General features: G+C 72.4%; 3 protein-coding genes across 5 annotated transcripts in view; all 3 read right to left on the minus strand.

Annotated features, from left to right (window-relative positions):
* Positions 1-128, minus strand: part of SRRT (serrate, RNA effector molecule) — a 14,613-nt gene extending 14,485 nt beyond the window's left edge. Inside the window, 1 exon segment of the mRNA XM_044417306.1 lies at positions 16-128. The gene's annotated coding sequence lies outside the window, so the exon portion shown is untranslated.
* Positions 129-706: 578 nt separating this feature from the next.
* Positions 707-2,028, minus strand: LOC123016718 (stress-associated endoplasmic reticulum protein 2-like). The gene is made up of 3 exons (XM_044417308.1): positions 1,935-2,028; positions 1,591-1,663; positions 707-948 (listed from the first exon to the last, which is right to left on the minus strand). Exons 1-3 carry the CDS (start codon positions 2,016-2,018, stop codon positions 908-910), a joined length of 198 nt encoding a protein of 65 aa, XP_044273243.1. The 5' UTR covers positions 2,019-2,028; the 3' UTR covers positions 707-907.
* A 3,158-nt stretch (positions 2,029-5,186) lies between these two features.
* LOC123016713 (polyamine-transporting ATPase 13A3-like) lies at positions 5,187-21,784 on the minus strand. 3 transcript variants are annotated; one of them, XM_044417299.1, is made up of 33 exons: positions 21,715-21,784; positions 16,387-16,471; positions 15,975-16,068; positions 15,451-15,624; positions 14,792-14,971; positions 14,509-14,660; positions 14,340-14,409; positions 14,108-14,242; positions 13,344-13,416; positions 12,681-12,812; positions 12,429-12,602; positions 12,190-12,347; positions 11,842-12,030; positions 11,697-11,758; positions 11,008-11,158; positions 10,648-10,764; positions 10,503-10,520; positions 10,248-10,401; positions 10,027-10,147; positions 9,825-9,949; positions 9,394-9,569; positions 9,149-9,286; positions 8,921-9,000; positions 8,785-8,827; positions 8,549-8,658; positions 8,372-8,468; positions 8,203-8,275; positions 7,500-7,671; positions 7,210-7,424; positions 6,819-6,907; positions 6,301-6,381; positions 6,116-6,205; positions 5,187-5,807 (listed from the first exon to the last, which is right to left on the minus strand). In XM_044417299.1, the coding sequence occupies exons 3-33, from the start codon at positions 16,023-16,025 to the stop codon at positions 5,640-5,642; spliced, it is 3,768 nt and encodes a 1,255-aa protein (XP_044273234.1). In that variant the 5' UTR covers positions 16,026-16,068; positions 16,387-16,471; positions 21,715-21,784; the 3' UTR covers positions 5,187-5,639. The 3 variants fall into 3 exon arrangements, 2 of the variants coding, with proteins under 2 accessions (XP_044273234.1, XP_044273235.1); XM_044417300.1 differs by lacking the exon at positions 6,116-6,205; XR_006413468.1 differs by lacking the exon at positions 5,187-5,807 and having other exon boundaries at positions 6,187-6,205; positions 7,556-7,671.
* Positions 21,785-21,851: the final 67 nt, after the last annotated feature.

Genomic DNA, 21,851 nt, shown 5'->3' on the forward strand with positions numbered 1-21,851 from the left:
TCCGCCCTCGCTCACCGGCGGCGGAGGCCGGTCGCCCGCCGGTCGCCTCCTCGCGCTGGCTCCCCGCGGCGGAGAGCGAATCGCAGGGCGAGCGCGCGCGCCGGAAGTGGAAACCGCGAGAGGACTTCCGGCGGCGCGCCCGCCTCCGCTACGGCGGGATGACGCAACCGGAAGCAGTGGGGCGGAAGGCCGCTCTAGCCCGGGGGCTCTATGGGCCGCCTGAAGCGAAAGCTCGGAGCAAGAGCGGCGGGGGAGAGACGGGCCGGGGCGCCCCTCCAGGACGGCGAGACGGAGGCCTAGAGCGGCGCCGCGCGGGGTCTCCTGGGCCGGGGCGCCGCGCCCCTAGAGATAGGGCTGCAGAGTCGCTCCCCCGGGACCGCAGGCCGGGTGCCGGGGCTGCGCGCAGGAGCCGCGGGGTGCCCGCCCCGAGCGCCCCTCCCGCGGCCCCGCCGGCTCGGTGCCCGTCGGTGCCGGGCGGGCCGCGGCGGCTCCCAGGCCGGGAGCCCCTGTCATCGGAAGACCAGAAGCGCGCAGGCCGTGGCCGCGATCCCCGCGGGGATTCCTTTATTCGGAGGCTCGGCCGGGACCGGGGGGCTTTTACAGAAGGACCGGGAGCAAACCCCGCCGCGCACCCCGCCGCTGCTTGGCCATCATGCGCCCCGCGAGTTCTCGGGGAGGGCACCGGGCAGCCCGCTTCGTTGCACCTCGATCGGAGCTTCCCAGGGCGGCCCAGCACCGGAGATGGCCTGGCGCAAAAGTCCCAGGTGGAGCGGGGCGCGGGGCGGGCGCGGGGGAGAGTCGGGTCACGGCGTCGTCATTCCAGGAGAGGCTCTTCGGGAGGCCTGGAGGATGTCCCACGATTTCCTGAGGGCTGACGGAGGCTCTGCAAGGAGCTGCTCCTGCGCCGCTAGCCCCCGAGGCGGATGCTCTGGATCATCTGGAGGACGGCTGGGAAGAGAAGACACGAAAGGGAGCAGCTCGGAGCGGGCCCAAAGCAGCTGCCCCCCAGATCCTGCGGGGCCACAGCTGCCTGCAGGTGGCACCCCCCGACCCGGAATCGGGGCCTGCCCCGCGCCGGCTGGACCCACCGACCGTCTTGGCGCCTTCCGGCCCTGCCACTCCGTGATGCTCCACTCCCCCTGCGGAAAAGCCTCCCAGCCCCAGCTGCCAGCCAGAACCCCATGCTCTGCCCCCTCGCCCCCCTCCGGTAGGGGGGGACATGCAGAAGGGCTCCAGTCCGGTCCTCGGCCACCTCGCAGGCTGGGCTGGGAGAATTGCTGCGGGCGGGGGGGAGCTGCTGCAGCCACGGGGCCGCGCTGACCGTCCCGGGGGAGGGGAACCATGCCCGGCGGCGCCGGGGTCCCGCCCGCTGAATGGCTTTTCCGCTAACGACGGCTGCGCGTCCGGGGGTCCCAGCATCGTGGTGCGTGTCGGGGAGAGCCGGGCTCCAGGAAACGCACGCGGTGATCCGAGGCCCCCCGCTCTCGCGTCTCCTCGGCTCCCCCCAGGGCGGCGAGAGGATCCCGGGCGGGCGGGGAGAGCCGCGCGCCGAGGCGGGCGGGGGAAGCGCCGCCGGCGGGGCTGCCCTACCTGATCCGCAGACCACGAAGACGAAGAGGGCCAGGAGCCACGGGCCGACGGGGGCTTTCTCCTCCTGGGGCGTCTGCGCGAGAGGGGAGCAAGGACGCGTGAGCGCGCAGGAAGCTCCGGCCCCTCGCGGGCCGCCGGGGCCCTCTCCCCGGGAGCCCCGCTCCGCAGCCGGACGCGCCAGGACGCGCGCCCGGGAGCGACGGCGAGGCCGGCGGAGGAGAGGCGCGCGGCGAGTCCCCCCGGCACACGCCCCGCCGGGCCCGGGGGCGCCGCTCTTCCCGCATCGCCGGGGCGCCGCGGCCGCCGCTGGCCCGGCCTGAGCGCGCCGCCCCCGCCGCCCGTACCTGGCCCCGGTGGAGGCCGCCCCGCTGCGTGACGCTCCGGCTGTGCCGCTCGTTGGCCGCTCGCATGCGCTGCACCCCGGACATGGCGGCAGCGGCGGTGCCGCCTCGCGTCGCCTCGCGTCCCCGCCGAGCGCAGCAGCGCCGCCCGCCCGCGACGCGCCGGGGACCTCCGTCGCCCCTGCCCGGAGCCGCGGCGCTGTCGGGCCAACCTCTGCCGCTCTCCGGGCACCGCCGGCCCCGGGCGCGTCGCTCGCAGCGTCCCCTTTATGTCTTTGCAATTCGGGCTCGCCTTTCGGCGCCGGGGAGGAAGCGGAGTCCGGTCATCCTCACGACAGCCCTGCGGGGTAATCGGGCCAAGTGTCGCGGACTGGCCCAAAGTCACCCGGGGGGCTTTGTGGCTGAACAGGACGATCTAGCACCGGGTGATCCCCCCGGGGCAGAAGGAAGATCCAGGGCGATCTTGAACACAGGGCCGCAAGCAGCGGAATGCGCTTCTGCCGGGACCCTCGGAAAAAGAAACCCGAAGCATCGATGCAAGATGCGGAAGAGGCCCAGCGGAACCGAGCAAGACCTCAGCGTGATTGTGGACGAGCAGCTAAATATGACCCAGCGAGGTGATGCAGCCCCCAAAAGAGCAAGTGCCATTTTGGGATGCATTAATGGAAGCAGAACTTCCCCATCATGAGAAGGACTCGTCCTACTTCCCCTCGTCGTACTCCTCACTAGTTAAACCACCTCACCTGGAATCCCGTGTCCAGTTCTGGGCACCAAGATTTAGGAAAGATGCAGGGAAATTAGAAAGGGTCCAGCGCAGGGTGGCAAAAATGATCCAGGGCTTGGAGACGCTGCCCTGTGAGGAGAGACTGAGGGAACTTGGCCTGTTCAGCCCTGAGGAGAGAAGACTGAGGGGGACATGATGCCCTCTGTAAGGACCTCAAAGGCTGCCACAGAGAGGGGGGTCAAGGTGTCTTTTTGCTGATACCAGAGTGTGGGACACGGAATAATCAGCTCAAGTTGAGAGCCAGTGTGGTGTGGTGTGGTTAAGAGCACAGGACTGGGACTCAGGCGATCCGGGTTCGAGTCCCCGCTCGGCCATAGAGCCAACTGGGTGACTTTGGGCCAGTCACAGACTCTCGGTCCAACCTACCTCACAGGGTGGTTGTTGTGGGGAGGAGATGTAAGCTGCCTTGAGCCTTTGTAGGAAAAAGGCAGGATATAAATCGAAAAATGAATGAAGTTGTGACAACCCAGATTGCGGCTGGGCGTCAGGAAAAGCTTCCTCACTGTCAGAGACAGTGGGACCAGCTGCCTGGAGGGGTGGGGGGCTCTCCCACCCTGGAGACACTCAGAAAGAAACTGGGCAGCGCTCTGAGGGGGATGGTGCGACCTGGTGGCCTTCTGGCCCCTTCCAACTCCACTGTTCTGTGATTCTGAGAATTCGGGCCTCTGCGCCCCCAGTGCGAAAGCTCCCATCCCTGAGCCACGCCGGCGCCTGCGAAGCAGCAGCTCCTCGGGCCCCAGGCAGCAGGGTGGAGTGGGGGAACCCAGGCCGGCGAATCGTTCGCCTCCCAGAGAGCTTCAGCTACCGGGCAGTCTATAAACAACACAAATGAGGGCAACTCATGCTATGGTTTCTGTTGTTATTGTGCTCTTATCTCATGTTGTCGTTTTGAAGAAAGAAACATGTCCAGGCTCTCCTGTTTCAGCCAGCGTGGGCTTCACCCAGCTGAGCTGAACTAAAAACCTGGCGGAAGGAACCTGGGCCCGACGTGCGCTGCAAGAGCAAAGGCCGGCACCGATGCACGAGGCCCGTCGGAGAGGCCCGCAGCGGAGGGGGCACGGCAAAGCCCTAGGCCCCACTTTCCCTCTTTCCCATTCCCCCCCCCAGCGAGGGGCCGCTGCGCTTTAAAGACACGTTCTCGGTGCTTTTGCAGCCCCATTCCTTCTCTCATCAGGAAATCTTCGTCTTGCCGGGCAGCTCGAACGAAGCCAAGCGGATGCGTCGTTCCCGTCAGCCTCCCCCCCAGCCCCCTGCAGATGCGGCGGCAGCCACCTCCCAGGACCCACCCGGCTGCAGAAGGCAGGCCGGCGCCGCACGGGCTGCTCCGTGAAGGGGCGCCACGTTGCCGTTCTCCTCAGCGGAAGCTCTCGATCCGCCCAGCTTGTGCAGGGACCGGCAAGAGGGCGGCTGGAGGGCACAGCCCGCCGAGCGGCGCTGAGCCCGCGGCTCCCTGTCGGCAGACTGACTTCCGCGCCTTTTCTGCATCGTGCTCAATTCACTGCCAGTTTACGGTGGGGATAAAACAGCTGCCCCCAACCTGGTGCCCCCCGGGCGCTGGGAGTGCACTTGGACCAGCCCCGGCTGCGTGCCGGCTGAGAACGACGCAGAGGGACGGAGTCAGACCCAGAGCGAGCTCGCGCACCGGCGGGGGGGCCGCCGGGGAAACGGTGCGGGCCGAGGCGGCCGCGGAAGGAGCCCCGGGCTGCTTGCTGCTTTCGAAGGCGATGCTCCCACAGCTCCGCCTCCCAGTGCCTCGAGGCAGATAAACACGCATCTTCCTCCCGCGCCGCCTGGCCCTCTGGAGGAGGGACCTGCTCCCCGCCAGAGCGCCCCCCGCGGACCGGGCAGCCGCCTCGGCCCCCCGCCACGCACCACAGTGCCCCCCAGCCTGGCACCAGCACCCAGGGACACGCAGCTGCTCCCTCCTGCCAAGCAAAAAGGGACTTCGGGGGCATCCTCCCGACCGTCGCCTCACGTGCCACTACCTGCCCTCGCGCCCACGGCGGCCTTTCCACGCCAGGCCCGGGCAGGGGGGCCCGTGCCCCCTTCAGGGGGAGCCTCCGCTCACCGTCCGCCCTCTGTGACGGGAAGAGCGGCGGGAGGCCCAAGGGCCCCTCCCTTGTCCGCCGCGCTGGAGGGGGCCCCAGGACCGCACGCCAGGCCGCCCATGTGCCTCGCGATGGGGCTGGCATTCGCGAGGCCGCCAGGGGCCCCTCTGGGCCGCGGCCCCAGAGCAGCGCAGATCGGGGCAGGGGTGCGTCGAGGCCATCGCCAAGCCCGCCCGTGAAAAAGTGCCGGCATGGCCCTCTGGGCAAAAGGCTGGAGAAGGGCGGGGGATGACGGGGCAGCCCCGGCAACACCCCCGAAATATTCCTGGGAGTGAAGCAACTGAACTTCCACAGGGAGGGAGGAAGCCACGCCGAGGCACCCCTTCCGCCCCCACGCTTAAATGCGACGACAACTGAAACGCCTCACGTACAGTCACCTTTATTTCTTTAAAAAACCACCTTGCGGAAAGACTTTTAAAGGCCTCCCTTTGGAAGCGGCCCCGGAATGAACACGCTCCCCTGATGGTGAGGGAGCCCGGGAAACCCCCGGGAGGAGATCCCGGCAGACCCGCCAAGAGCCGCCCTCCCAAAGGCCGAGCCCGTCCATGCGGGAAGACGAGGCGCTGGCACCCACGGGCTCGTGTGGGGCCGCGAGGGCTGCGGGGGGCCAGGCGGGCAAGGCAGGGCTCGGGGGGACCGGGGTTCCTCCTGCAGCCGCGGGAGCATTGCTCACAAAGCGCAGCCACGGGGGCCTCTCTCCTGCAGGGCCCGCTGGAAGGGGCGCGAGTACTGTGGGGGGGGAGGGCAGCCCCCAGCAAGAGGGTGGGCAGTGTTGGGCCCCATCTCCCCCCGTGCGGCCGCCCACCCGGGCCGGAGTCAGGCGCTGCTCTCGGCCGGAGGAGGCCCGCGGGCCTTGGTGCTGGTTTTCGGCCGTGGCGGCCAGTCCGGGTCGAAGAGCAGCTCCTGGGCGAGGCGCTTGTACTTGGCCCGGGGAGGGGCCTGCCGGCGGCACGCGTACCCGGTGGCCAGCTCTTCCAGCTCCAGCTGCGAGGGAGGGAGGGAAAGAGGGAGAGGTCGGCGGCTGCCCGACGGCCTGGGCCCTGCGGCAGACCGGCAGGGGCCCCCAGCACCCTCCCCGGGGGCTCCCCGGGAGGCGGCAGTGGGGCCTGCCCGGCGCGAGGGGAGCCGCCGGCCCGGGGGGCGGGCCCCGCGGGGAAAGGGTGCAGCGCCACGGGCTGCCCCTCGCTGCACCGACGCGCCCGGGCCCCGCCGGTCAGGCCCCGCCACGGTTCCCCCCGCACAATGCCCGTCCCCCACCCAGCAAGGAGGGCCGCCCCCCAGTCCCGCTGCACCTGGGGGCAGGTGGCCCGGCCCGGGTAGTCGCACTCCCTCCTGGCGTAACACACGCGCTGCCACAGGGCGTCGCAGTCGCAGACGAAGTTCTGGGGGAGGAGGAGCGTCTGGAGCACTGCGGGACCCGTGGCCGCGCGGCCGGGCCGGCCGGGGGTCCCGTGCGCCCCCCGCCCGCCGTGCCTACCTCTAGCAGGAGGGACAGCGCCAGGTTGCTCAGCACCAGCAGCAGCAGCAGCAGCCTCCAGGTGTACGGGATGCAGGCCAGCTGCGGGGAGAGCCGCCGCGTGGCCCCGGTGAGCGTCCCCGCCGGGCTCCCGGCCCGCCACGAGGAGCCCCTCGCCTTCCCGGCCCCGCCTCTGCAAGCCCCCCACGGCCCCACCCGGCTGGAGAGCCACGGGGACGGCGGCCCCAGCAGCGGCGGGAAGGGCGCTCGGCTCCTCCGACCGACTAGGCGTCCTGCATGGGGTTTGGCCTCGTGCCCGTGGGTTATGTTGGCCCCACATGAGCTGAGGGGGCAGGGGCCCCGCCAGCATGCAGCTCCTCCGTAGGACCACCCCAACCCGTGCGAGTTCGCCCTCGGCCCGCGGCCCCATCCAGGCTCGCCAAAGAGGCGGGCCCAGCCGGCCCTCCGCGGTCGTGCCCAGGGAGGCAGCGGGAGCAGGCGGGCCGCCGAGAGGGGGGAGAGGCACGTGGGCCCCGCACCTCAAAGAAGTCGTCCAGGGCAGGGACTGGATACAGGAGGAGGAAGAGCAGGAAGCCGGAGGTGGCCAGCAGGGAGGCGATGAAGAGGCCTGCGGGGGGGCGGGAGGTGGGTCAGGAGGAGGCGGGCTGCCCCGGCCACTCGCTCGCCCCTCCTCGAAGGGGCTCGGCACTCGCTGCCCCCCATCGCGGCTCGAGACGGAGCGGACCCGGCTGGGTGCAGCCGCCACGGGCCTGGGTGGAGCAGCCGTCCCTGCGAGGACGGCCCGTCGCCTGGGCCCCTCCGCCTTTCGCCTCGGCCGGGGGCCGGCTGGGCCAGAGCCGCCACCCTTGCGCAGACACGGCCGAGGGGGCTGGGGCGCGGGGGCCCCGGCCGGCCGGCCACGCCACTCACCGTTGGTGCGGGGGGGCTGCCGGAAGGGCCGGCCCTTGGAGAAGGCGAGCGCCACGGCCACGTACTGGAAGCAGGAGACGTAGAACAGGGTGGTGTTCTCGAAGCTGCGCACCGAGTCCTCGTCGTCGTCGGCCGCCGGCTCCGGCCCGGCCGTGCTGTTCCTTGTGGGGGCCCCGGGGGGGCCCCGCGTGCCGTTGGGGCCGAGCCCACAGCTCCTGCAGGGGCCGCAAGCCCAGTGTGAGCGCCCGCCCGCGCCGGCTGGAGCCCTCCCCGGCCCCCGCCGCACTTACCGGTCCTGCCCCTGCTGGTACCAGGGCTGCCCCTGGACGAGGAGGAAGGCGCCCACCTGGAAGCTGAGCGCCAGCAGGATCTGCGTCAGCACCGAGAGCAGCAGCTGCGGCGAGACCAGGCTGGAGGGCGGCCGCCGCGGGACCAGTTCCTTCCAGGCGCCGTTCAGGCTCACTGGGGAGAGACGGGCGTGGGGGCTCCGCGCCTCTGCCCTGGCAAGCTGGCCAGGACGGCGCCGCTCGCCCCGGCCCCCGCCGGGCACCTCCCCTCCCCTCCTCTCCGCCAGCCCCTCGCGACACGTTCCCGCGGTGCAGACACACGCAAAGGGCTGCCACGAAACCTGCCGCGAGGCCAGGTCCTGCTCCCGAGGCGCCCAGTCTCCTCCTGGCCCGGAGGCCCCACGTGGCCGGCCGACTTGCAGGTCACCGGGCAAAGGCCCGCCGGGGGGGCCGCCCGCGCCTGACGCAGCTGTGCGACATCGGGACCCCGCGTCGCCTCGCTGCGGACACCCCCCCCCGATCCTGCCGTATGGCAGCGCGAGCGGACACGGCCCGGGCGCCGCGTGGAGCCCACGTAGCCCCAGCGGTCGGGCCCCCGAGCCCGAGGAGGCCCTGCCTGTGCTCCGGCGGGGCGGCCCCGTCTGGGGGGCGATGGCGGGAGGGAGAAGGTGCGCCCGACGCGGGCAGGGCAGGGCAGGGGGCTTACTGGTGAAGGCCAGGGACAGGATGACGGCCACGTCGATGAAGAGGTACTGTGCGTCGCCCAGGTTGCCCAGGGTCTAGAAGGGAGCAGCGGATGCATCACGGCCCCGGCCGTCGCCCCCCGCCCGCCCGCCCGGGGGCAGGCTCCGTGCCCCCCAGCCCCCCCCGCTCACCGAGTAGAGGAGCAGTACGCTCAGGTACTGGATGATGCTGTACAGCGCCATGAACTTGAAGACGCAGAAGGAGGTGACGAGGGCGGCCCGGCCTTCCCTGAGGGGAGAGAGGTGTGCTTGCAGGGGCCTGGCGTGCGCCCCGTGGGCCGGGCCGGAGGGAGGGAGGGCCCCACCTACCGGATGAGGTTGGGCACGCAGGAAATATCGGGGGCCTTGGAGGTGAACGGTGAAGCCACGGAGGCCTCCAGCTCAGAAAGGGAGATGCCGGCGTGCGCGCGCTTCAGGGCCTGTCGGGGGGAGAGAGGAGTGGTGGACGGGGCAGAGGCCCCGGACCCGCCTGCCCCCCCCCGCTGGCCTCCGTGCTGGTCCCACCAGCCTGGCTCGGCCCCCCACGGCCGGCCCGGGCAACTCACCCCGCAGTCGTTGGCTCCGTCGCCGCACATGCCCACGCAGTAGCTGGAAGAAGAGAGCACGCTGAGGAGGGGGCGGGGGAGCCCCGGGCAGCCCCCCAGGGCCAGGACCGCGGAGCCGGGCTGCGGGGGCACTCACTCCAGCTTCTGCAGGGCTTCCACCAGCTGGGTCTTCTGGTCGGGCGCCATGCGGGCAAAGATGGTGCCGCAGAGCAGCAGCTGCAACGGGCAGGCAGAGAGGGTCTCGGGGGGAGCTTGGGGGCTCGGGCCAGGGAGGGAGCCGCCCAAGAGGCAGCAGGCCACACCCCCCACACCCCGCAGGGATCCCGGCCCGCTTCCACGCCGGGGGTCCTCCCCGGAGGCTCACCTTGGGCAGCAGGTCGGGGAAGTGGTCCCAGACGACCGAGAAGGACCGCCCACTGATGGCGAAGTGGTAGCTAGCGTCTGGGGCGCCCGGCCGGGGCGCGGGGGCCGTTTCCTCTTCCTCCAGCATCAGCCTGATCTCCTGGGGCCCAGAGGCAGAATGGGAAAGGGCCCCACCGTCCCAAAGCTGCCCCCCCATCGCCTCAGCCCCCTGGGAGGGCCCGGGCGAGGTCCCGCGTGCCCCCTCACCTCTTTGCTGGCCTTGTCCGGGACGTCCGGGGCCGGGAGCTCGTCCGCACACTGCCAGTTGATGGTCGCCGGCTGCCCGTCCCGGGGGGGCAGGGCCTCCGTCAGCATCACCTTCCCCTTGGGGGGCACGATGCCACACTCCCGGCCCACGGAAATGGCCGTCAGAAGGTTGTCTCCTGGCCACGGAGAGCGGGAGGGAGGCAGGGTGTCGGGGCCGGGCCACCTGCACCGGGCCACCTGGCCCTGCTCCCAGCGCCTCCCCCTCGGGGCCTCGGGGTACCTCCCCGAGCTGGGCCAGCCACACAGGCCGCCCCCGCGCCTGGCAATGCCTCCCAAAGGGGGCCTCTGGAGGGTGGGGCGGCGGGCGTCTTCGGGAGGCCGTGGCGGTCGCTCCGGGGGGGCTGCCTCAGCCACCGAGCCGCCCTGCCCACCTGTCACCATGGCGCAGCGGATGCGGGCCCGGCGCAGCTCAGCCAGGGCGGGCGCCGTCGCCGGCTTCAGCTTGTTCTGCAGTATGACGAAGCCCAGGAAGTCCATGTGGCACTCGATGGCGTCCCTGCAGGGAGGGGGCAGTCGGTCACGGCCGGGCACGGGGGCTCCGGGGCGGCCCGGGGAGCGGGGCCCGCCACTGACCTGCTGGCGTGCTGCACCCGGTGCCACGTGAACCGGCCCTCCAGGCGGCGGCAGGCCAGGGCGAGGACCCGCAGGCCCTGCCGCGTGTGGGACTCCAGCACCGCCGAGAAGTTCTCTGGAACTGAAAGGCAGGGTGGGCGACGGCCGCCGGGCCCGGGCAGCGCCGGGGGCGCCCGCAGACGCCCCCGCCCCCCCGAGGGGCCGCCGGGCCCGGGGCGCACCTGTCTCCTTGCGGCAGAGGCTGCCCACCGTCTCCGGCGCGCCCTTCATGTAGGCCACCAGCCGCTTCTCGCCCAGCGTCCGGGTCACCACGCTCATGCGCTGCAGGCTGGAGGAGAACGGGAACTGCGCCAGGAGGCCGACCTGGCGGGTCGCCTGCAGGGCAGGGCCGGGGTCAGCGGGGGGCGCCACCCCTCCGCCCCCGGCCTCTCCGGGGGCGCCCACGGCCGCGGGGGTGGGGGCCCGGCGGCGCTCACCGTCAGCTTCAGCGGCTCCTAGAAGGAAGAGAGGACGGGGCGTGAGGGGGCGGGCTGCCCGCCGGCCACGCTCCCGGGAGAGGAGGGGGCAGAGGCCGTGCTGCCGGAGCCCCTGGGGTGGGGAGGGGCGCCGCGCACCGCTCACCTCGTCCTCGGGGGTCCCCTCCGGCACGTCGGGAAGGGTCTGGTCGGGGGGGCGCACCACGGTGGGCTGGATCTGGTCATGCAAGGCCGTCTCCTCCTGGCTGGGCTCCTCCAGGACCTGCTTGGGGAGACGCCGGACTGCAGCTGAAGGCCCCTGGCCTGGCCCACCCTGCCCGTGCCCCCCAACGCCCGGGGGTGCTTGCAGCGGGGCGGCAGAGCAGCAGCGAGGGCTGGCCATGCTGCGAGCAGGCAGGCCCCCGGTGCAGGTCCGGCAGCGCCCCTCGGGCCACAGGGGAGGGGCGCACGACCAACGCCCCCCGCCGCCTCTTCCCGTCCCACCTGCCCTGCCCCGGTGCCTCACCCAGCCCGTGGCCTCGAACATCCGGAGGTCCAGGGGGTCCCCCGAGAGACACCCCCCGATGGTGGTGAGCGAGTGGCAGGTGGCCATGGCCGTGACGAAGGGCGAGTGGCGCAGAGCCGGGTCGCGAAGGCCCCGTCCCGCGGGGAGGAAGCTGGGGAAAGGACGCGACGGCTCAGGGGCGGCCCCTCTCCCCCCACTCCGGCCTGACCGGGGACCAACGGAGACCGGCCCCCGCGGCTGGGGCCTTCCCATGGGGGGGGGGGGGCAGAGGGCCCTTCAGGTCTCACGCCCTGCGATCCCGCCGAGCGGATCCGCCTCGGCACCAGAGCGGGGGCGGGGGGCTGCAACCGGGCACAGCAGCCCCGGCACCTACTGGAGGGAAGACCGTTCCCGGCGGGCGGCAGGCTCCGCAGGGATCCCGGGCAAGCCGGATTCCAGATCGCGGAGCGGCCCCAGCAAAGGGCCGGCCGTCGCGCCGCTGACCCAGGAGGGGCCGGCACCACCCGCCTTGCGACACGGCCGGCCGGGCTCCTGCTCCGCGGGCAGAAGGCCCACTGCCACCGCAGGCAGGGCCAGGTGCCGGGGAAGCCCAGCCGACACCCGGGGGACCAGGCTGGGAGCCCCAACGCCCGGCTCCCCACGGCAGGCGGCCTGGCAGGGGGCAGGGGGCGGCCGGCCCTCTTGCTCACCGACCACCCTGGGCCTGTACGAAGTCCCAGAAGTCGAGCCCGTCCTCCGTCAAAGTCCCCGTCTGCCGGAGAGAAACGGGGCCGTCAGCGCTCGCCGAGCGGGGCCCCCCTCCCAGGGTGGGGGCGGGGGGGGCGGGGGCGGCACCTTGTCGAAGCACATCAGGTTGAGCTGCCCGCAGAGGTTGATGCGCTGCGGGCTGATGGAGAAGATCCGCTTCTTGCGCAGGCGGCGCTGGGCGTACACCACCCCGGCGGTCATGGCGGCCGGGAGCGCGGGCGGCACCGTGATGGTCAGGATGTCGAGGGACTCCAGAACGATGCGGCCCACCGGCTCCTGGCGGGCGGGAGGAAGCAGAGCGGGGGCTGCCGGCGCGCCGCTGGACCGGCGGCCGGCCCAGAGGCTCCGGGCCACACCCGCCTCGCCCCCTCCGCAGGGGCCCCCTCCACACACGCCCCGGGGGGCGCCTCCGCCCGCCCCCGGCCAGGGACTCACCGCCTGCTGCACGCTGCGGACCACGGAGTACAGCATGCCGACGCCGGCCACGCCGACCAGGCAGAGGAGGAAGCGGTAGGCGTCCCGGTAGAGGCGGAACCCCGTCGGCTTCGGGAACAGGATGGAGCTGACCAGCTGCCCTTTGGCGGTGGAGAAGCCTGCGGGGAGCAGGGACTGAGCCGGGCCGGCGCGCAAGGCCCGCCCCCGCCCGCGGCCCGGCGACGGAGGCCCTGCCCTACCTGTCCGGATGACCAGCGCCCGGACGGGCTCCCCGGAGTAGAACCGCGTCTGGATGACGGCTGTGCCACAGAAGAGCGTGTGGCGCCTGTGCTCCTCTGGGTCGTAGAGTGGGTCCGGGCCGGGCCCCGGGGCCGGGCGGGGCAGCGCCGTCTTCGTCACGGGGACGCTCTCGCCTGGGGGGAAAGCGTGCAGCTCGCGGGAGGAGGCCCCACTTCCCACCCCCAGCGCCCCCCGAGCCCCCCGGCCCCTACCCGTTAGCATGCTCTCGTTGGCGATGGCCGTGCCGCTCAGCAGCACCGCGTCGCAGGGCACGGCCAGCCCTTCCGGCGGCACCAGCAGCACGTCCCCGGGCACCAGCTCCGTCGAGAAGATCTCCTCGGTCCCTGCGGGAGGAGCGGACCCACGGAGGGGGCGCTGCAGACCGGGGCCAGCCGGACGCTGAGGCGGGAAGGCCGCCCCCCTCCCGGTTGCAGGCATCGCCCGGAAGGCAGCCAGGTCTCGGGCAGGTCGAGGACTCCCCCCCACGACCCCCCCGAGATGCGCGGGATGGCTGAACCGGGGCCAGGGACATGCACCGCTCCAGCCCCTCCCCCAGGCGGCCCCCCCATGTACCTTTAGAAGGGCCAGCGGGTTTCCAGGGAGGGGCTGCGGCAGGGAGAGGCGCCTGGCAGGGCCACGGGGAGGGGGGCGCCAGCCCGGTCCCCTGGAGGTCAGCGTGCATCACGCACGAGGTGCCCGAAACACGCTGCGAGGGGGCGAGGGGGCTGCCGGCGAGGGGCCTGGTGGCTGCCGGGGAGAGCGGCCAGGAGGGCGCCAGGCCCGGTGGGCACGGCGGTGGGCGGGCCGACCAGAGCGGCTTGCGAGGGGTGCCGCTCCAGGGATCGCTCGCTGCAGGGCCCCCCGCGCTCACTCACCGCACGGCCCCCGGTACACTGTCACCCGGATGATGTTGTGCGCGGCGACCATGTCGTGCAGGAGGACGTATTGCTGTGGGGAAGGAAGGAAGGAAGGAAGGAAGGAAGGAAGGACAGAAGGAAGGGGGTTACGCCCGGAGGAGCGCCGGCGGGCCTGGTTCCCGGGGAGCCGGCTCCGGATTCCGCCTCCTGCCTGGCCACGAAGCCCACGGGGACTTGAAGCAGCCCACCTCACAGGGCTGTCGCGAGGAGAGCAAGGGAAACGGGGGGGCGTGCGTGACCGCGCCGGGCTCGCCCCACCATGGGGGCCCGCCCGGGGCAGCTCGCAAGGCAGCAGCGGCAGCCAGGCCGGGGCACAGAGGATCAGCCCCTGTGCCTCGCGCTCTGGCCAGCGGAGCCCCCAGGCGAGCGACTCGCATACGCGACCGCCCAGCCCAGCCCAGCCCGGCCCGTCCGATCCGGGGCCAAGCGGGCTGCAGCACCCCAGCATGGTCGCCCCTGTCCTTGGCCGAGCGCCCATGGCTGCCCCGGTGCCCGGCGGGGGGCGCAGCCGGAATGCTGGCAGCCTCTCCCAGCCCCACATCCTCACCCCAGGGCAGCCCGGTGGAGGACGGGGCGGTCCCCAGACGTCCCCTGGCGCAAGGGATGCGCCGATCCCCACCCCCTTGCAGGCGGGGGCCGCTCGTCCCCCCGGGCGCAGGACCGCTCCGGCTGCCCCCGTGCCCGCCCGGCCCCCCAGACCCACCCCGTTGCCGCCGCGGTACCTTCCGGATGGTGTAGAGGGAGGAGCAGACCGAGACGAGCGACATGAAGAGGATGGCCGACGCGTACAGGCAGTAGTTGTCCAGCGACCACAGCACCATGCTGAAGACTTGGAAGATGTAGAAGGGGTTCAGCACCTGCGGGGGCGAGAGCCACGCTCAGCGGAGGGCCCCCGGCGCCAGAGGGCGGCCACCGATGCCCGGCCGAGGCTGCCCGCCGGGCGCCCGCACTCACCTCCTTGACGAGCAGCTTGGGCACGGGAGGCACACGCACGTCGATCTGGTTGGCTCCGAAGAACAGCCTCCTGGGGACAGCAGGGCAGCCGGCGCGCTCAGGATCGGGCCGCGGGGCGGCTCCCCCTCCCCAGCCCGCCCCCCGCCGCGGGCCCGGGCCAGCCCCTCACCGGTAGTCCTGGCTGCTGCGGGGGAGGCCGGATCCGTGGACGGCGTGCAGGGCCGAGCACGGCTGCCCCACCTCCAGGGCCCGGAGCCGCCGGAAGGCCTGGGACTCGGCACTCCAGAGGTAGCGTGCGTTGTGATGGACGAAACACCGGATCTGCAGGCGTGAGGCGTGAGTGGGGGGCGGCCCCCGTCCCAGCAGGGCTCGCCCTTCCGGAAGGCGCCTGCCCCCTCCCCCCCGGGCTCGACCCCGCGGCCCACGGCGGGCCCTTCCTGTCCGCGGCTCACCTCCACCTGCTCCCCGCTGGCGGGCTGGGAGAGCAGCCCCTCCTCGCAGTCCCAGTCCTCCGGCTGGCCGGCCTGGCAGAGGGGCCTCCGGCTCTCGGGCAGCTGCGGGAAGCCCAGGGGGTCGGAGCCGGGGGCCAAGAAGGAAGCCACCCGGGCCCTGGACCATGTCCGGAACTGGTCCTGCGGGGGAAGGATCGGCACGGGCTGGCAAAGCCTGCTTCCCGGCGGAGGCAGCTCCGCAGGTCGCCGAAGGCTGCCGGGTCGGCACTGGCCCCAGAGCACCTCGCGGCCCCGCCCCCCCGGTGAGCCAGCCGCTCCCAGGCGGCCCATGAAGCGGGCAGGGGCAGGGGCCGCCCCCTCCCAGTCAAGCCTCACCCCTCCACCGCTCCTCCCCGGCCGAGGCCCGTCCACGGCCACGAACGCCCAAAGCCTGCTCAGAGCAGGAGGGGACACGGCACACGGAAGGCTGAGCTACCGGGGGTGGGGGAGCCCCGGATTCTCCCGCCTCGTTAAGAGCGGCCCGGGAAGCAGCTCCCGGGAAGCCCGGCGTGCGCTGGAAGCCAGGCCAGCGGCAGGCCGGGGCACGAGGCGAGGGGGGCGGACGTGGCCTCCCTGGAGCCCTGGCCCGGCCCTCCTCGGGCCCCGCGGGGCGCCCCTACCGTGGTGCGCAGCAGGAGCACCCGGGCGTCCCGCAGGGGCACGGAGCTGCAGGTCCACCGGACGCTCAGCTTGGGCAGCCAGTAGAGGAAGAGGAGGAGGAAGCCGCCGCTGCACACGGTGCCCAGCACAACCAGCGCCAGCTTCCAGCAGCAGGGGCTGTAGCCAGAGACTTCCTGCACGGGGAGAGGGGGGTCAGGCCGGGGGCCCTCCCGGGGGCCTGACTGGGGCACGTGGGGGCCGCCCGAACCCTCCCTGCAGAGGGAGGCCCTCCCACGGAGGACGAGGGACCAAGGGCAGCCGGCTTGGGGGAGGGACCAGCCCCCGCCGGCACAGGGGGCAGTCGCAGCCCTCCCTCTGAGGTTTCGGTCAGGTGGCCCCCCAGGACCCCCCCGGGGACTCCTCCGCCACGCCGGGATCCGCCGGCCGAGCGGGGCCTGGGCCGGGACCGAGAGGCGGCGCTGCGGTGCGAGCCACGAGGGCGAAATCGCACGCGAGCGCATGCCTGCCACCCCCGCGCACTGACCATCTCGTCCTCCTCGTCCCGGTTCACGTAGGCCTTGCTCGCTCTCTCCATGTCTCCTTCCTGTGGGTCACACACCTACCCCACCTCCACGCGCCTGGGGGGGAGAGCGCCCGTTATCTGGTGGGCCCTCACAGCAGAGGGTGGCCGCAGGGAGGCACCCGGGACTGCTCCTTGTGGGGGGCCATGCCGCGGGCCTTCCCTCCGGCCCATGTGGCTGGGCCAGCCCGACAGGCCCGCAAGTCGAGCCGGGGCTGGCCAGACCGCTCCCTGCCCCCGGCCCCCCTCGCTGGGCACCGGCCAGGCCCGGCTGCGAGCGCCACCCACTGCCCCCCCCACGGGCGGGGAGCCTGCCCCCGCCACACGCCCATGGGCAGCCAGCTCCTTCCGGGAGGGCTCCTGGCGGGGAACTCACGGCAGCTTTTGTCACTGTGTCAGCTGTACGGTCCCGGATCCACGGGCCACATCCAGAAAGGAGAGGTTGGCAGCCTGCTCAGGAACTGGGGGAGAAAAGGGGGAGGATGCGCTTGGGGCGTGAAAGCAGCAGGGCCCCCCTCCGCTCGCCAGGCGGCTTCGCGCGTGCGGACGGCACGGGGAGCGTGTGGCCCGGCCCCGGCGGGCTCCACGCAGCCACGCGGCCTCGCCCGGCCGGAGTGCACGGGCAGCAGGGCGACCTGAGATGGCGGGGACCGTCGCAGCCCCCCGGCCCCACGAGCCGGCCCGGCCGCAGCGGCCTCGGTGACCCCCGGGGCAACCGTCCCGCCGGCACAGGCCCCGGCCAGCCAGTCGCCGGGCGGCCCCGGGCCGCTCCAGCAGGGAACAGCCGGCCGAGCCCTGGGAAGGCCCCACGGCCCGTGCGGGGGAAGCCTCTGGGGGCAGCTCCCGGGCCCTGGCCCCTCGGCCGAGCGGGGCACCTCCTCTGCCGCCCTGCCCTGCCCTCCACCAGTGGGCAAAGGGAGGGACGCTGCCGGTCCCTCTGAGCGTGGGCCCCTCCTCCAGGCTGTGCCCAACTGACTCGTCTCCCACGTTTCGATGAGGATGTTCTTTCGATCGGTACTTTACCGCTGCCGGCCATCGTGCCGGAGAAGCCGGGTAAGACGAGGCGTGTAAGTAAAGAACGAGGAGCGACTCGGCCCCGGGGGCCCCGAAATGCGACGAAGAGGGCGGCACACCCTTCCGGCACAGAGGCACACGGAGGGAGGGCTGTGCCACAACCACCGACGGACCTCAGGCCACGGCTCCGGGGGTGGCACAGCCAGCCACGACCGCTACGTGGCCGAGCCGGCCTATTTTGGGGGAGCGAGAAAGGGCGGTGGAAGGAGCGCGGCCGGCACGGCACGGCACGGCCATTTCCACTCCTCGCTGAAGCCTTGTGCCCCCTCCCACCACGGCTCCCAGCACGGTGGTGCCGGCCGCCCAGTGGGCAGGCGGCTGACCGGGCCGCGGCCTGGCGGGGAGGAAGGCGCAGCGACGCCAAGGCGGCCGCTCGTCGCGTGGGCCCGTGGGGACGATGCACGACACGCCTGCGGCTCGGCCCCAGGTGCCGAAGGGAAGCCTCCCTGAGCCCGCCCTTCCTGGTCGGCATGCGGCAGATGCTGGCCCGGCCCCACGTGTAAGGAGGGCTGGGGAGCCCCCGCAGCCTCCGACGGTTTGCCCAAGTTCCCTGACGGAGGCCCCGCCGCCCCAGCCCGGCTGCACTGGGGGGACTGGCAGGGTCCCCCCAGCTGTGGCCCCACACCTCCGGGACCAGCCTCCATCGGGGCCCACCAGGCCCTTCAGGGCTGCTTTCTGGGAGAGCTCCAGAGACCCCCCCGAACTCGGACAGCCGCTCCCGATCGGCACCGCTGCCTCCATCTGCAGGGCACCTGCTCTAGCGCTCCCCCCTCACACGCTGCCGGGGGGGGGCATCACCCTCACTGATGGCCTGAAACAACTCTAAAGTACAGGTAAGTACCTAGGGCCCTTGCCTGAACATGTCCTCCCCCTCCCCACACACACACCTGGCAACTGTTCCCGAACAGGTGAGCAACAAAGGATTTCACGGGAGTGCGCTGGGGGGCTGCAGGGGGGGGGGGGGGGAGGAGGCGGCCCCACCTCAGTATTTCCAGCCAGACAGGTTTCAGCAGCACCTTGACTGCTGGGCAAACAAAGCCCACGCTCCACTGCAGGCTGCCTGCTTCTGGGGGAGCACAGCCGGGGCGGGGGGCACGTCTGAAGCCGGCACGGGAGCTCGGTGCCTCTTGCCTTGCGCCAACCCTCCGGCGGCCCGGGGGGGCAGGGGGGGGCGCCACGGCTGCCTCTCCAGCAAGGGGCCACCCGCGGCTCCTGCGATGCCGGAAGCGCCCGATCCTGCTGAGTCGTTTAAGCTAAGCTAAGCGAGGTCGGTCCTGGCTGAGACCGGAGGGGGGACCGGCGGCCATCCTTGGCACTGCCCCTTCCCGCTGGACGCTCGACGGTGTGCTGTGCCCGCACCCCCGGACCCGGCCGAGGCGCAGGTCCGCGGCACCCTCGGTGCCTCCGCTGGTTTCTCTCAGGGCCGCCCGTCTTGCGATGGGGCTACGGCCTGTGCCCTCCGGGCCGGCAGGACAGCCTCTGCCTGGGGGAGGACCAGCCTGGCTCGCAGCACACGAGGGCGCCTGCGCCCAGGCTTGCTTTGGGTTAGGGTCAGGGTCACCCAGGTGCCAGGAAAAGGAAGACGTTCCCGGGTGAGGCAGGAAGGCCGGGAGCCCACGTGCCCGCCCTCGGTGCCCCGAGGATGCCCAGGTGGGCAGGGCAGGTTAGGGCAGCCCAAAGCCCCCCGAAGCCCCTACCCCGCAGACCCAGCCCCTCGAGCAAGGGACTCATTTCTCGGCCGGGAAGGAGTGACCAGCAGGGAGTGCCTGCTTTTGGGGCACCTCACGGAGCAAAAGCGGGGCACCACTGGGGCTCCCTGTCCCCCAAAAGCTTCCAGAGGCCCCCCGGTTCCGCCCCAGGCTTCTCTCTGGCTCAGCCGCCCCCACGAGGGTGCCCGGGAGCCACACGACCAGCCGTCCCCGGCACTGCCTGAGCAATACGCCTGCAGCCCCACGCAGCCTGAAGCGGGGGGTCGGGGGAGGCAAGAAGGCACAGCCCGAGGAAAGCCCCATCCAGCACGGCGGGCCCAAGACCGCCAGGCCCCTCCCGGGAGGGGAGCCCCAACAGAGGAATCTGCCACTCGCCCCCCCCAGCCGGGACGGGACCCTGCCGAGAGCCCTCCCCACCCGTCCTGGGAGCCGCGTACTCCTCACAGGGTGGGGGGAGCCGGTTTGTGGGAGCGGCTGCGGCAGCTGCGACGGTTGGTCCCCCGGGCGGGGATGCGGCAGTTGGCTGGGGCTGGGGCTGGGGCTGGGGCTGGGGGCCCACCCGCTCCCCTGGGCCGTGCCGCGCGGCTTGCATCCCCGTGCCAGGACACCTGGGCTTTCCGGGGAGGGCCTCGCAGCTCGGAGGCCTGACGCACCCGCGTGCGTGCAGGCCAGGTGGGGCCCGGCACGCAGGCCGGGGTCCGCGGGCGCCTGCGCTCGGCCTCGCCGGGCTCCTTGCGGGGCCGGAGGGGCGAGAGGGCCGGCAGGGACGAGCCGCCCGGCAGGGACGGGCAGAGAGCACGAGCGACCGCGGTGGAGAGCGAGCCCAGAGCAGCCCGCTTGCGTCGCGGTGGCTGAGGACGGCGGCGGCAGGCCACAGCACCGCGAGTGGAGTTGGACAATGCAACCGGCAACTGTGTGTTGTCATCACTGGGCGCTTGTCCCGTAAACCCAGCCATCGGCGGACAAATTCATGGCAGAAGAGAAGGCCGAGCCTCTCCTAAAGCCGCCCCCTGCAGCGGTGGCCACATCCCGTGGCGGCAAAGCCCATAGTTTTGTTGCTTGAGGGAGGGGGACGCAGGCCAGCGGGGGTGCCGTGGCTGCCCGAACAGGCTACCGCAGCCGGCCCAGCAGGTGGCTCTTGGGCACCGGTGGAGGGGTCCCTTGAGCAGCTGGGGGACCCTGGAGCAGATTTAAGGGATGTGCAGCAGCGACGGGCTCTTTGGACCCCCGGAATTGCCCCTGGGCAGCCCTCTGAAACCCCCACAGAATTCTTCATCCTGCCTCAGGGGCCAAGTTTCCCTTTAGTAAATTCTCTTGTTTAATGGCCCGCCTGCGCCCACTGCACCCCACAGCCATGAAGAGGCCCGGAGCCTTCCAACGGAAGTCGCAGCGCCCAAAGGGGTTCACTTTGCACCCCTCCTGGGTGAGCACAGCAGGACCCCCTCCAGCCCCAAGACAGAAACATTCCCCAAGGAACAGTAAGAGACGCTGGTTGAGACGCCCCCGCCGGAGCGGCGCAGCAGCGCCAGGACCGTCCCTCAGGTGCCGTGGCCCAGACGGGGGGTCCCTGTCCGCCCCCCCATTTGCCCCTCCTTCGCTTTGCCCCCAGCCGCACGCTCCCCACACGCCCTGTCCCCCGAGAGCCCGGGCCGCCCCACAGCCCCTGAGCAGCCGCACACCCCCTCCTTGGCCCTCTGCCGCCCGCCCCCCCCCCCCCCCCCGAGGGCCTCCTGACCGCAGCTCGTGGCAGGCAGCCCGATCGGTGTCCCTGGCAGAGGCCCAAGGGGGGAGGGAGGCGTCGTGAAACCCCACCCCACCCCACCCCACGTCTCTGCACCGTCCGTCCACAGAGCGAGGGAGCAGAAGCAGAGCTCGAGGCGGCAACCGGGCCAGAGGCTTCCGGGCCAGGCGCCCCCCCCCCGCCCGCCCGCCCGCCCACCTCCCACGCGGGCAAAGGGGTTTCTTTCCGACCTCTGAATAGCCTTCCGTGGCCAAGAGGATATTTGGAGTGCAGGGGATTGGAAATGTTTGTAGGTTGTCGGCTTTTATTTGTTCTGGCTTGCCATACTGGCCTACTTAACCTAATGCCCGATCCAAGCGTCTCTCGCAGGGCCTCCACCAGGCACAGCACTGCTTTCCGGCAGGGGTCTCCCGGGGGCCCCTCGGACTCCTCTCCCGAGGCCCGCCCAGCTCCTGGCCCCAGTCTTTCCTTCAAGACTTGTTAAACCCACAACGATTTTGGAAACTGACGCCACAAAACAGAGGGCTGCCCTCCAGCGCCACTCGTCTCTGGGAGCGAAAGGGCTCTTTTCGTCCCAGGGCTTAGCCCTGGCCTGGCTTGTATTCGGGTTCTGGAGCAGATCGGTTGTCGTCGGAACCCGCATCTGCCTTTTGGCACGGGGCGGCTGTGCGAGCAGCCCTCCAGAGCCAGTGCGACCGTGTTGTGAGAGTGCCCCCGGGGCTCACGAATTTGCCTCCAAGAGACGCCGGGGACCCCCGTGCAGCGTTTAGGCTCCCCCGTGTCGCACGGCGAGCTGCTCCTCGACTGCGCCCGTGCTCCAGCTGGCGAAAGGCCCCGAGGTCCGGGGCTCCGGGGCATCGGAAGCGCTCCCTGCGCACCGGCCCCCAGCACCGAGGAGGGAACCGCGGGCAGGGAGGCTGCGGGCGGACGGGCGGCTGGCCGCGGGGCGGGCAGGACGGAGGGCCAGCCAGACGCCCCCCCGAGCGCAGCCTCCGCCCTCGGGCCCGGCCCCCCCGCCGGGCGCCCTCGCGCAGCCGCCGAGCACGGGAGCCCCGCGGGCTGGGGCGGCGCGGCGCGGCGCTTCCACCCGCTCGGGGCCTCCTTCTGCGGCGCGCGCCCGGCGACCCCCCGGAACACGGTTCCACGTGACGCGCACGAGCACGCGGCCCACGTGACTCACCCGCTCCGGGCTCCTCATCACATCTCCCGGCGCCGGAGAAGCGGAGCGCGGAAAGGGGCGGGGCCTCGGGCGGCGGGGGCGGGGGAGGGGGCGCGCCGCGTCCTCGCGCGGGGCCGTCGGCGGCGGGAGCGCGAGCG

Source organism: Varanus komodoensis, unplaced genomic scaffold, assembly GCF_004798865.1.
Source record: "Varanus komodoensis strain SLA01 unplaced genomic scaffold, ASM479886v1 scaffold87, whole genome shotgun sequence".
Classification (NCBI taxonomy): Eukaryota; Metazoa; Chordata; class Lepidosauria; order Squamata; family Varanidae; genus Varanus; species Varanus komodoensis.